This window comes from Copadichromis virginalis, linkage group LG5 (assembly GCF_057382275.1).
Source record: "Copadichromis virginalis isolate Kocher_CV1m ecotype Utaka linkage group LG5, C_Virginalis_male_GT1.1, whole genome shotgun sequence".
Lineage (NCBI taxonomy): Eukaryota > Metazoa > Chordata > Actinopteri > Cichliformes > Cichlidae > Copadichromis > Copadichromis virginalis.
This window is the reverse complement of record NC_140622.1, coordinates 31152073-31165994: the sequence shown is the minus strand read 5'-3', so window position 1 is coordinate 31165994 and position 13922 is coordinate 31152073. Positions and strand designations below refer to the sequence as shown.

At 36.3% G+C, this 13922-nt stretch overlaps 2 protein-coding genes across 4 annotated transcripts in view; one reads left to right on the top strand and one right to left on the bottom strand.

The window, feature by feature from the left end:
• The window catches only part of cenpp (centromere protein P), a 110461-nt gene that overhangs the window by 63500 nt on the left and 33039 nt on the right, over positions 1-13922 (top strand). The gene's annotated exons all lie outside the window — the stretch shown is intronic.
• aspn (asporin (LRR class 1)) lies at positions 1191-12381 on the bottom strand. The gene is made up of 8 exons (XM_085457309.1): positions 12241-12381; positions 9717-9996; positions 8375-8487; positions 6182-6395; positions 4830-4940; positions 4472-4565; positions 3940-4078; positions 1191-2514 (listed from the first exon to the last, which is right to left on the bottom strand). The coding sequence occupies exons 2-8, from the start codon at positions 9952-9954 to the stop codon at positions 2317-2319; spliced, it is 1107 nt and encodes a 368-aa protein (XP_085313435.1). The 5' UTR covers positions 9955-9996; positions 12241-12381; the 3' UTR covers positions 1191-2316.

The following is a 13922-nucleotide window of genomic DNA, read 5'->3' as shown; positions in this document are numbered from 1 at the left end:
TGGCTGTAATGGCAGAGAACATAAAGAACAAAGAAAACTTTTGTCAAATTAAAATCTGGTTCTGGATTCGTTTCCAGACCTCCACTGACACGGAGAGAAATGCCTCTAACTTTTTATTGTGCAGTGACATCTTCTGGAGAATAAATGTTGCTGCTCTTTATCAGCCTCATGTTAGATAAACTGGTCCAAGTATCAGCATTAGGCTGGATAATTCATTTTCTTGGTCCGAACTAATTGGTTTTGGACTAACTTGACAATATTTCATAATTAATGAAACAATCATCAACCTAAACTTTACAGCGCGTAGGTTAGAAGGGATTACCAAGATGTTTTGCTTAGAATCAGTTGTCAATTGCCCCTTGGGGATAAATAAAGTCTTCTGAATCTGAATCTGAGAATTCGCTAGAAAACAAAAACAAACAATCTGATGAAGAGCAGGTGTCCTCGAAATGTCACCAGGCACAACAAATAAGGAATCTGGAGTTCTGCCTTGTGTGAACCGTTACTTCTTGTTCTTTGTCTCATCAGTTGGCAGCCATCTTGAGAGGGCACTGTGCAATTATTCGAGCATTTATTGTGAAGCATTATCTAAAAAAAAAAAAAAGTTTACCCCAAAGTAAATCTTTGAAAAGTTTTCCCTTGGAAGTGGGTAGTTACTTCTACCACACTTGTTGTTGTCAAATTCTCTGATACATTTCAAGGATTTTGGCATTTTTTGAGTGCCATGTCTCTAGTGTACAGAGACTCAACATTTGTCAATTTGCTAAAATTTTATTAAGGATTTTTTTCTTTCTTTTCCGTCTTAAAAATTTTAACTGAATAGTTTTATAAAGCTTGGGCGAAAATCCCTTTAAATGTTCAACATTTGCTAGTTTCTGATATTTTGTAGACTAAATGACATTCATAATGTTTAGTCAAAAATGTCTGAAGGCTGCAGTTCACACATAATTTTCTTGATGTTATAAATAAAATTGTATGTATTTTATATTATGCAAATATAACCAAACTATTATTATTTTTTATTTAAGTTTTATAAAAAATAGACTTTAACTTTCCTTGGTTTCATTTTTGAATATGTGTATACAGCTTATTTTCATTTGAAAATGAATTAATAAAATTCTAAGATTCCCAAATAGAAATGATAAATTCACCTATTTTGTTTTGTAAAATAAAAAGTCAAGACTTACATGTGGAGATGTTCCAGTTTTATTTAGCGACATCCTCAATAAATATAGCACCATTTCAGATCAGAGACCATTGGAAGAAACAGGGACATGGTTGACCATGAGATGTTCTCAGATATCCAGATTATGAATCCTCCTATCTTATTATTTTAAAATTAACTGTAGTTCACATGGATGCTATAGTTCTCTTAAACAGGGGTAAATTTATACATTAGTTACAGGTAATCAGTATATCCCCAGTCCTGCAGAGGACGTATTTGCCTCAAGACCAATGTATAATCCAGTCTGACATTAGGCTGTCAGCTTCTAAATAAAAACATAACAAACATGCATTGAGATAATGTAAAATATCCACAGACATGGGGCTTCAAAGTGACACTTCATCACTGTGTGCAAAGTGCACTTCATAATGCCAACACCACTGACCGTACAGACTTCTGCTGGAAGAAAAAGATATTTCAGTATAGGTGTAGCTGTTCAGCTCCTGTTAGTGGCCTCTAGTGACTCTTCTACGATAATTACAACATCTAATTTGAAAAAAAAGGCTTCTTCATAATACAAATAAAGTTTTTGTAAGTATTACAAAGACTTAAACACTTTTCTACTCTACATCTCATTAAACAATGCTTACGGTTTTAAAATTAGAAAGAAAATAATAAGAAAAAAAGAATCTCCTTTCTTTAAACAATACATGTACAGCATGTAATACCACTCGTATCATTGGGTGATTTTGCTCAAAAAGTGACCAGAGGGAGGCGCTTTATTCCTAAGAAAGTGTACAGAATAAAAGCTATAAGGCAAAAGCTAAACATCCTATCATGCACCTTACAAAGGTGAGCAGGGCGCTTGTTTTAAGATTTGATTGTAATGCTGTTCGTTCTGTGACATCCTTCTATTTCATGATGTTTGTAGCTGCTAAAAACATTTCCTAGTGTTATAACTTATGATATCATTTTCATCTTCATCAGGGTGTAAATGGTACTTTCATTCCCTGTGTGCTACAGGTTCAAATATACATCTTTCTAGTTTGTTTGTTTTTTAACGGTTAACCCTTTAATAGGAGAGTTTAATCTGTTTTTAGCCTATCAGAATTATTTCCAGCTATGTCCTTATTTTATCATTTCCCTCCACACTACTTTCTGAAGTTTCCAAGCTGTACACCCCTCCGTCCGGTCACGCAGCGAAAGGTTGCCGGCTGTATGGCCCAGTATTTAACAGGGTTGGCAAAGAGACTGATGCCAGTGTACAGGTTCTTCTTGCTGTCGTCCCTGATGGGACAGAAGTCGTTGATTCCCACACTGCTGATTTTGTTGCCATGGAGGAAAATTACCTGAACAGATGGACAGGATTTTGTGTTAGTTATTCTTCTGCTTTTTTTTTTTTTTTTTTTTTTTAACAGCAAACTACGCATGAGTAAAAGTTATGCGTTATTACTGCTTTATTGCTACACTGGAACCTCATAAACACAACCCAATAGGAGGAATGGTCTGTTAGGCATTACTTAATGACTCCAGGTTGCTAAGTTAAAGGAGTCTTGTCTTGCTTGGAAGGCTGAAATATATTCCTGCAAACATATTTTCCTTTTTTATTTACATTGTGACTGAGTCATTCTACAAGAACCATATCATGACTGTGAGACTTCTGCTCAAGCTACTCTTATATTGGAGTAGTGGTGGAAGCTCTCATGTTTGTTCCACTTACACATTAGCAGCTGTGAGTGTATATAAGTGGAAAAAAGTTACACCAGGATTATACTCGCTTGTGGACATGCACACAGACGGCTGCAGACACCACAGATGTTTAGTTTTTTTGCCAAACTTTTGGAGTACAAAACCTTTGGAGTACACCATGAGAACACATCCAAAGTACATGTCACATGTCATACTTCAACAAGTACTTCAACAAACAAGTCTCACAAATCAGCAGACATCTTAAAACTCCTCTAGGCACTAATTTGGGCAATTATTTTAGAGGATTATATACATTGCACCTTTAAGTTTAAGTAAGGAATTATTTTGTCAGAAAAGGGTTTTGAAAAAGTGCATTCCACCTGCAAGTTTTTTTTTCTTGTAGTGCAGTGACCCTCAAGTTCACTCATATGAAATAATGAAAATGCTCAGATTAGAGGAGAACCTGCATACTCAGGGACATATAAAATATAGTCTGCTCTCACATCCACATGCAAGAATAGGCTTGCGTAAAAAAGACACTGAAGGTAATAATGCCAAACAGGCCTAGACATCAGTCAGCAATTCTTTGGCAACCACAGAGTATAAGGGAGGAATGATTTTTTTAAAAAACAGTTGGAAAGTGGTTGCTGGGTCTCATTAGGTTGTCTTTGCTTTGGTTGCTGAAGATTTTCCTGTTCACCCATAGTTTGCATGGAAGACCCTGACCTGTTTGGACACTCACCAGTTACTCACTGAATAATATTGAAATAGTTGAAAACCGAATGGAGGTTTCTGGTACAAGTTAAGCTACTTTCAAGGTGCATGAAGAATAGCAATAGCTTTTTTACCAATTTCACCTACAGCCAGCTAGCAACCTCCAACAACTGCTCACTGATCGGTTGTTGCCAGGGGGTCAACAATGAGTCTCTAGGCCTTTGTCAATTTGGTCTAAAACATCTGTTGTTATAGTAAAAGGACGCTCACCCACAAATAAAGTTTGCACAGTTATGACTTACAGAGGTTTGAGTTGTGCTGCTAATTTTATTTACCAAAGTCGCAGCATTGTGACAGTGTCCATATCTCACCTGTAGGTAGCGCAGGGAACTAAGGCCAGGCGGGACCTTTCTCATACGGTTGTTGTCCAGGTAGATCTCACGGATTTTCGGGGTGTTGGCAAGGCTGCCATTTTCTACATACTTGATCTGGTTAAAAGCTAGTCCTAGCCTGTAAAATTAACAAGTTATTAAGATATAGAAGCTTAAAAAAAATTTAACATCTTGCATAATTGCTTAATATCGGTCTGTTGTTCCTAACTTATGGTGCCCTGGTGGTGCAAGATTGCAGGTGGGAACTAGAATCAGTCTTTAGGAAATCATTAGTATCATGCTGTGGAGTGAAAACACTATAAATTGTGACAGTGTTTTTTTTTCTTTTAATTCTGGTGTCAGTTTTATTTCTGAATGTTTGAGTAAACAGTCACCAGTGTTTACAAATTTGTTATTCCTGTTGATTGAAAAGTTAAGTTAATCTAACCAAAAGCATGAAGGAGAAATCTGTGTTAGTGAAGGATGTCTTTTAAAAAATCAGCTTTTAGGTTAAAGGATTGGTGGTTTTCACCTCTGCAAGTTTTTATATCTGATGAAGTCTTCTATTTCCACCTTAGAGATCTTGTTGTAGTCCAGACTCAGTTCTGTAATGGAGGATGGGAAATCTGGAAGACACAACATACAGTGATTATAAGCAGTGTAAGTAGCACATTAAGATGATTTATTTCTTATGATCTTTTTGTAATGATTTGACAAAAAACTTATCAAATTACATCATATTAATTGAAGTTAGTGGTTTTACGGCTAACTTTACTGTGTAGCTAGGTCCCAGTGTGTAAAACTGTCAGTGTATGAGGAGAAAGAAAAGTGTAAAAGCTTTTAAAATGAATTGTTTAAAACAGTAAAACATAACATGAGTGATATCCTACCTTTTGGTATGGAAGTTAGTTTGGCTTCCGCTATACCGATATACAGAGTCGACAGGCCATTAAAAGCTCCTATCTCAATTCCACTGTTGGTCAGAGGGTTGGCCCCCAGCTCTATTTGAGTAAGCACAAAACATCTGGTTTTATTATTAATGATTCATTATTTCAATAGAGAACCTGCATCAAGTAAAGTACAACAGATCTATTGTAATGACATTCTCATCTGTTGCTCTTGGAGATCTGTACAGCTTTGTTTACATTCTCTATAAATAGAATTAATCAATAAGCCTGGACAGCTTGCAAAGTCTTGACAATAGTCTTCTAAATGATCTATTGATAACAAAATCTTGGCTTGGTCTGCATAAGGTCTTGAAGTGATTGTGTTACTGATCGTATCATTCTGTCGCTGCTGTAATGGCAGAACTCTTTGTCCAAATGAAGTGTTATGTCTGTTTTCCACTGGTCTTTTGAAGGTGATTTATTGGGTTTTCATTGTTTTCTGTCTTACAATACACACTGTTACAATGATGGGTGCTCCTATTAAACATGGTCAAAGTTTCAAATAATGAGGTCATGTGCATGTATAAATATTCTTGTGAGCCAAAAGCTCAAGCCTAAAGCTCCACCATATCTATGTGGACATATTCACATTAAATTAGACTTAGCATGGTCAGTAGAACCCTTGCAGATATATGAGAAGATAAAATTTATCATACAAACACTAACAGTTATATAGTGATTAAACCACTAATACTTTGACCATTAAGAGGTTGTTTGTTTAATCATGAGGGGAACCTTTGAGGTACTCTAAGTAAAGAGTTTTTAGTTGCCTAAATTCAATTGCATGTTAACCTGTACAATGTTTTGGACTAACACAACTGACCTGCAGCCTAGAGCCACTATGATTTCCTTTAACCATCTAGTCCTTAGATTGATTGATATAGAGACTATTGATATAGGGTTTGGATGCAGTTGTTGCATTAACTATTAGTTTATCGATCTGTAACGACAGAGGTGGCAGATGATAAAATACTATATTAGTATGAGTAGGCAGTAGAAGTTGAAGGCAGTTGAAAGGCAGTAGCAACCAGCTTGTTTTATTATGTTGGATTAAGAGCTTTTTGGACCTTTATGTAAGTCTGTAATTACTATTCATGCCAGATCTAGGTTATAGCCATTCCTTCATTCTGTTTGATTATCTTTCACTGTTAAAGTAATGTTATTACCTCCTGATGATTCCTCTTTTGACTGAATAAATAAATCTTCAGACCTTTCCTTAACGAAGAACCATACACCACTGCCTTTAGAGAACAGCTATAGTTAACCAGACAGAAGAACCTAAAAGTGGGTCTTACCCAACACATGAAGTTTCCTCAAGCCCTTAAATGCATCCTTCTGAATTCTGTCGATCTGGTTTTCATGAAAGCGGAGTTCAATGACATTGGGAGGCAAATTTGCAGGGATCTCAATCAGCTGGTTGTAGGACAGATACAGCAGTCTGAGATTGTCCATGTTTTTGAAGGCCTTTGGATGAATCTTAGAGATCTTGTTGTTGATCAGAAACAGGCCCTGTTTTAGGGAAAAGGGGAACTTTAATAGAGCTTTATAGATTCAAATTCAGTTTTGCTTCATTTCCTGCACAAAGTTAAAGAGTGGAAAGTTTGAAACAGCAAAGAATGAACTTTTCTGGCCAACATTAAACCTGTGCTCGGTAAAAGGTTTTCAACAAAGAACAACATATGCTTATGATTGAAAACATTTATGTTTTGCTCAAGTTATGTTGTGCTTTTTTTGTAGTGTACTACAATAGTGAGACTTGAATCGTCATGAAGACTTTATTACATTTAGAATCAATGAGCAGACTATGAAGTAAACAACATTCAGCACTATCAAGATGCTGGTCAGTTGCACTATTCAAGCACTGTGACTAACCACAATAATAGCATGAAGTTCTGGTTTTGTTCAGTGTTTTAGGCCTTGATGTGTTTTATTCTCAGCTGAGAAAACATTGTCTACAGATCAAAGATAAAGCTTCTCTCAGCAGAGTTTTATAAAAAGTAGCTCTTTTTTTCCTTGAAGGCTGCTCTTGGACTGATATCAGTGCATTGTTTCTCCCTATCTCATAGCTGTAACAGTTACAAGACAGCATGGTCAGTCACTGATATCCTGGGGCTGAATGTGACTCATTTTAAATTTCAGAACCAGGTCTGTTCTTGTTGCCTTAGTACTAATTTGTGCTGTTTTTTTGTCTTTGGTGTGTCTCAGTTTAAAGGTCTAGGGAGAACAAAAAATGTGGCCAGTTTTATTTCAAAAGACCTCATCAGCTGGACATTATATTATGTTTATAACAACAGTCAACTTTTCCCATATTGACCCATGAGTATTGTGGGGTTTAAACTGCAAATTACATACATAATTTATTTATTAGCAGAAATATTTACATTTATGGTTTATGGTTCTAATTGTTTTATTTAATGTGTCATTAGGTCTGAATTTATGTAGTGTTAAGTGTACCTTTAACAATTAATGGTTACCAGATTTTGTACCGTACTGACTTAAGTGACTTTGATGTTTCATTTTGGCCTCTTAGGGCTTCACAATTAATCCAGTTTTAGTTTCAGGTACAATTTTGGCTCCAAGCAAATATGAAAACAAGCTGATAAGATCAAACCATTATTATGCTGCATCCTTTCTTGAAATTATGCTTCACTTTTGTGTTTAATTATGAACCCAGTGCAATATTTCATTTAAAATGCTGCATTTTCACCCCTTCTGACTTCCTGCCGAGCTGCAATGCATTTAGGTCAGGCATGATGGATCTCTTTGTGGTAATTTGTGATTTCATTATAGACAAAACTATCCATGATCATTACTTTTGGCATAATCAGAAGTTTTTGCATTGTATTAAGTGTAAGAAACTATGCAGTCCTGCCCTCGGTTTGAGCTATTGCAGCTTGGATTTTTCCTAATTCATGGAAACTTTTAAACAAGAGGGTTTACTGGGGGAATAACTGTAAATGTAAATGCTAAGACAGCATACCATCAAACCTAATAATATACCTATGAGCTTCACCTAACTTTGTATTCTTGGGTTATTGTACAACAGGACATTTGCAAATAAACAAAGGCCTCAGTCACAGAGGTCAGTTTAGAGTTCTACTCTGCCCAGCTTAGAGCAGAAGAGCTGTGCTGATGTGTGAATACAGTATGTTTGAGTCAGCTCTTTTAATCTTTAGTAGAAAGATTGGTATGTCCAGTTATCCAGCATTATTTTTAATGATGTAATGCATTCCCCTCCATGTGCAGTATATGAGCATTGCTAAAACGTGCATTCTTTTGTAGTACTTGTACATAACATATGGAGGATGCATAATGTGACTGGAACTTATTTGCTTATGTAGTTTGGTTTTCTAAGGTGGACTGATGCCATTCAGTTACTACATTTACTTGTAACTAACTTGCCGGCATGCTTCTTCATATATTAGATGTTAACAGTAAGTAGTTCTGCACCATGCGCAGGGTAAACTAGTTCTTAAAGGATGCCTTACATAAAGCTTGTTGAGGTCTTTAAAGTCATCCTGCTGGATTTCAGTGATATCATTGTTTTGGAGATCAATCATCACTGTGTCTTCTGGAATCTTATCAGGAACAGATATCAGACCTGTTAAGAAAAAAACATAAATGCGTATTTAAAGGAAAGAGTTGGATCAGAAATGATGGAAATAATTGGGGTTTTTTTTAACCGAGATACACATGTGAAAAAGAAATTGTCTTTCTGATTATCCTAGGTCTCTGATAAAATATCAGTGGGTCATATGTCTGGGGTAATTATACCAAATAGTATTTCAGAAAAAAATCACAAGCTGCTGCTGCGTGTGCCAATAGTATATGAACGTTTGGTTAAAAAAATTTAAGTTATTGGAGTGATTGGCAGTGGACCCTTGGGTGTTTTCATAGCTTAATCCTAGTACCAAAGTATAAGAGAGCCCCACTTTACTGTAAGTTGGGCTTTTGGAGTTTAATGTACTGTAGTTCTTTAATGTACTTTAGTTCTAGAACTTTGACCACAAAACCAAATAGAAAATTTTAGTTTTTTGAAATGCTGGAAATGAAGGCTTTCCTGTTCCATTGGTGAGTTGTGTGTGAAAATTGTTTGGCTGCATTGCCCCTACATTTTAGAAAGTTCACATTAAATGTATATATGATGCCAAATTTCATCAGTGTCTTAACATTCATATATTTTGTTATATGACAACAGTTTAACAGTCAAATTGTTGTTAGTCCTGATCACTTTTTTAAATTCATATACTGTAATGCCTCCTGTAAACCCAAATCAGCAATGACTAAGTACTATCTCAGATATTCCTCTACAGTTTGTGGTCATGGTGATGTTAGTCATATATGCACCACCCAAATGCTGTTAATCAGCAAGGTTTAGGCAAGCATGTCTTACAAGATGTCATTAAGATTTTTTTTTAGCAATTAATGCTCAAGTGGATTTTGGAGACTGCTTTCAGTGGTAGATAAATCCTAAAACCTTGCAAGGCAGAGATTGCTGATATCCTTTTATAAAACTGATGTTAAAATAAATATTTATTTTAAAAAAACGTTTTCACATAGACAAATACAGCAACTACTACATGATTGCTGTTCTATTTTATGTATATGAGTGCCAGAAATAGAGAAGTAACTTAAGGCCAGACTAAACCATAGTCATATTTTTGTCATTGAATTTAACTGGAATAAACATAAGATTATCACTAGCCTTACCTATCATCTTATATGGCAGACTTAACATAGCGTTTTGAATTGAATGTGTTTTAGCACACTCCATGTTTCTAGTAACATAATATAACATAATGAGTTACTTCAGACTGAGTGTGTTCTAACCCTGGTCAGAGCACTGCACCACTCTGGGTGAGCAATGACAATGAGCTGGACAGTCATCGTAATCGTCGTCATCATCATCGTCGTCATCATCATCGTCATCATCATCATCATTTGAATCCGACATCATGATTTCATGGATTTTTGTGTCATAGTTTTTCAGGTAGTCCATTACATTGATTGGTTGGTAGGGTTTGGCATTGCCTAGCGCCAGCAGGCAAAGCAAGAGGAAGATCCTCATGGTTTTATTAGAGTTGTGGTCAAACAGCAGCCAAGGAGAACTCTAGGAAAGACAGGATAAATGAATGAAAAAATGAATACATTTACAATTACAGTTGCATCGTTGCATCCATGCTTGTTCCACTGGTGATTTTTTTTTTTTGTACCTGAACTTTTATTTCAGCCTGAACAAAACTGAAATTCACATACCAGTTATTTTTCTCAGCTCACTTTGTATTTCTAGTATAGTGTAATAACTGAGTAAAATGGTGCCTGCTAGATTTGTTAACCCCTCTTACTAGTGTTCTTATCATCCTTGTTTAAAGTAACTCAAAGTGCCATGTTTAAGTAGTCCCCAGTGTGGAGGTTGAACTTGATAGCATCACAAGAAAACTTTATTAATTAATTACCAGAATAGAAAACAACAGAACAAAACAGTTCTGGCACAGTATAAAGCACACTTACAGGATATAGTATTTAGTTAGCTGAGAACTGTCTATTCCAACCTTTTTTTAATCTAGTGATCTATCGGTCTTTTCTTGACTACATTTTTACTTAAAAAAAACTAATGCAGCTAGTGCCACAGTTAGGAACCACTGTAATGTATAATTGCTGATCATTCTGACTGTTGTGCTGCAGTTTTTCCTGGGTTGTGTTTTTTCCTAAAAACAATCCAGTCAGAGCTTTATAGGAACCACCATTCTAGATTGTTGGTAGTGTTGGAGCTTTATAAAACTAGTACTAATTTCACCATACACATGAGCAGTTTTTAGTGCATGAGTTAAATTTCATTTTTACAGCTTGATTTAAGAATATTACTAAAACAGTACATTTGAAAGTGCATGTGGACTTCCTGGAGAGATCAATTTTCATAAGTGCTACCCTTTTTTTCTACCAGTGTTTCCATGGAGCTCTCAAAACCTCCTCTGGAAAGGACTTCTTGCAGCCAACATAAATGTTTCTCCAGCTCTCACCTATTCACCATCTGTGGTCATTCACAACATGATTTATATATCCTCCTCGATTACATATTCACATAACCAGCCGAGAGAGGCTGACATTGTCTGGTTCCGTGCTTCTGCTAATCTTGATGGATTCTGAGCCGTGCAGTTCAACGTGCAGTCCACCCACAAATATGTGGTGGTGGTCGAGCATCCTGCTTTGACAGCAAATACTGCACAGCACCGACCCCCTTCCTCTGCCCCCAGTCTGTCTGTGTTCCACATGTGAACATTTAGCCCAAAAAAAACAACAACAAAAAAACTATAAATACATCAAATGCTTCATGTATGCTTTCCAATTGTGCAGTAAGTTGGGAATAATTCTTCTTTGTTGTTGTTTTCTTTTCACTGAGTCAAACAACCATTGAAACCTTAGAAGTTTCATTAACTGCAGTCTGACTGGCGCAGCAAATATTTACATCTAAAGAGGCATTTCATAAGTATTCAAACCAGATGTCTTTCATTAGGACTCTCATAATCTTATTACCACTTACATTGAGAAATTATCTTTAATATCACTTGGTCTCAATTATTACATGTCTAGTCATGAAAAGGTCAGAAAATACTCGTCATTTTCCATTTCTAAACATCAGATGTCTTGTTCTCTTTGATCATCTGTCCTGAGTCTAAACATTCACTTTACAAACACCAAATCTAAAACTGAAGCTAAAACCAAAAGTCCTGGGCATGCTGATGATGATTTCAGAAATAATCAGTAAGAAATAGACACATTGACAGTCAACACTTAATTGATAGTCGGATTTATGCCTGAACCTTTTCTTTTTAATTTAGGGATTTTTAAAAATGTTGATACCATGGTTAGAGCCGTCTCCTATACATCTGGCATAGGAATTTTAATTAGAAACTATAAACTACCTTTTCCATGCATTTATGCATTTATTATTGGTACCATGACCGTATTTTGTATTTTTTGTCAAATGAGCAAAGACCCCAAGCAATGCATAAATGTATTACTCTTCTCAGTATAAAGCCTAAAACTAGACTGGTCTTTCAACATGAGACATATAAACTTAACTTCACTGTAAAATGATCTAAGTACAATCTTATTGCATGCAAGTAAGTATTTATCAGTATCAGGATGCCCTGCCATAGCCATCAGCAGTTTAAATTAAAATTGGCAGATTAGAATTTGCAGCCTAGTAATTTGGCTCTACCAAAACACCTCTAGTAACTTTAAAGGTAACAACAGAAGTCTTGCTAACTGACCACAGTACCATTAGCTTGCTGCATTAGAAATATGAATTGGTGTTTTTATAAACAAGAAATTAATCCAGGGTGTGTCCTACCTCAGCTGTCAGGTGTGTTTATGTCCTGGTTTAAACCCCACACAGTGAGCAGAGCAGCAGCAGGGTCCAGCTGGAAGGCTGAGAGTTGGATCCTCAGTCAATACATTCCCAGTGAACGAAGAACAGCATCACCCTTCCTCTCCGGGAAAAAAAAAAGGGGGGGGGGGGGAAGTGGTCCCCTGAACACCCCCACCAACGGAAAATTTCCACTGGTAAGGGTGAGAGGTTCGGTTTTAGTAAAGAGCTCTTGATTCTCTGAGTGATCACACCATCTGTAGGCCTGTGGGACTAAGTTTGAAAAGGCATTGTTAAGAGTTTAGTCATGTGCTTTTCATCAGGAGCTTTGAAGTAATGCCAGAATAGTTAGATTCAGACTCCTGTATGCTCAAGTCTTTATATATAGAACATACTGGTAGGTCTGTCACCTCCCCTCCCTTCTCAGCCACATTAACTGTTTTACATCAGTGTGAATGGTTTCTTCTCTGAGGCACGTTGGCACTGGGTTAATAAAGGATAGTACAACTGTACAGCTGCTGTAGCGGTTTCGTTTGTCTAATTGAAACAACAGGGTGGAGTTGAGCCTGCCCTCTCAGAGATTTTAGGGTGATGGTGAAGGACTGGTAGACAGTTCATTTAGATCAATATTACTGAAGACTAGCGATCAGAAAATTTGAGGTAAACATGATATAAGAACACAGCAACAGTCTCTGAATATAGTTTACCCATAGGAAGTGGAAATGCATTTATACACTTTGGAAGAATATATCATATTATCAAAGTGGCTGAAGTATTTTATTTTTAAGCAAACAAAAGAAATGTTTGGCACTCAGTTTTCATTTTTGTGCACAAAAGTACATTTATTTGGCAGATTTACTTGTATTTAAACTGTAGAGATAAGTAGAAACATAACTGTTGTGCTTTGCATTTTTGCAAAGCTGCTGTCATGTCTGAATAAAGGTGTAAGGAACAGTTACATAACAAACCTTATGATATGTCTAGACCTTTTCTGTCTTCTTTCTAGAGCCAAAACTTTATGGAAAAAAAGAACTGAGAACAATTTCCATTATATCAGCCCACAGGCAGATGTCCACAATTCTAAACAACTTGTTAAGGTGTATTACTCTTTGGCAATGAAGTGATACACTCTTAAGGTGATACAACATACCATTACAGTCAGTCAGAACTGGCAGCTTGGTGTTATAAATGTCCTGTTTGTGGATTTGGAAAGCAGAGACAAAAGATAATTGGAGGTGATGCTTTGCAACATCAAATTAAAGTTTACTATATATTGTGCTCTGCGTGATGTTGTCTTAACAAGACACAGTAGGAAATCTTTCAGCTTTACATTTGAAGCAGGAATGAGAAGTACCTCCCAAGAATGGAAAAGCTAACAGCTTGTTCCCTCAGGGGTTCAAGTGTTATACAATTCCTTTTTCCATTTACTTCTGGTATTTTCTGCTGAGCTGAGCTGGAATTGCACAACTTATGGCTGAGCCAGACCATCCAAATATGCCCTGGTTTGGCAGTCAGAAGACCTGAAATGGGATCGGGTCTGTTTTGGTTTTAGTGAATCGTCTTTGTGGGGAAATCAAATTTTCCAAACCATCACAGATCTGGTTAAATAATCATCACATCAACAAGGAGCCTTCTGACTTCTTTCATGTGCAACAAACTTTTTGAAG

Coding starts and splice junctions, on each gene's coding strand:
- aspn (XM_085457309.1), bottom strand. CDS start 9,954: ATGAGGATCTTCCTCTTGCTTTGCCTGCTGGCGCTAGGCAATGCCAAA. Junction 4,566..4,829: donor ACTAACTTCCATACCAAAAG/GTAGGATATCAC, acceptor TGTGTCTTCCAG/ATTTCCCATCCTCCATTACA. Junction 4,079..4,471: donor AGATATAAAAACTTGCAGAG/GTGAAAACCACC, acceptor TTAATTTTACAG/GCTAGGACTAGCTTTTAACC.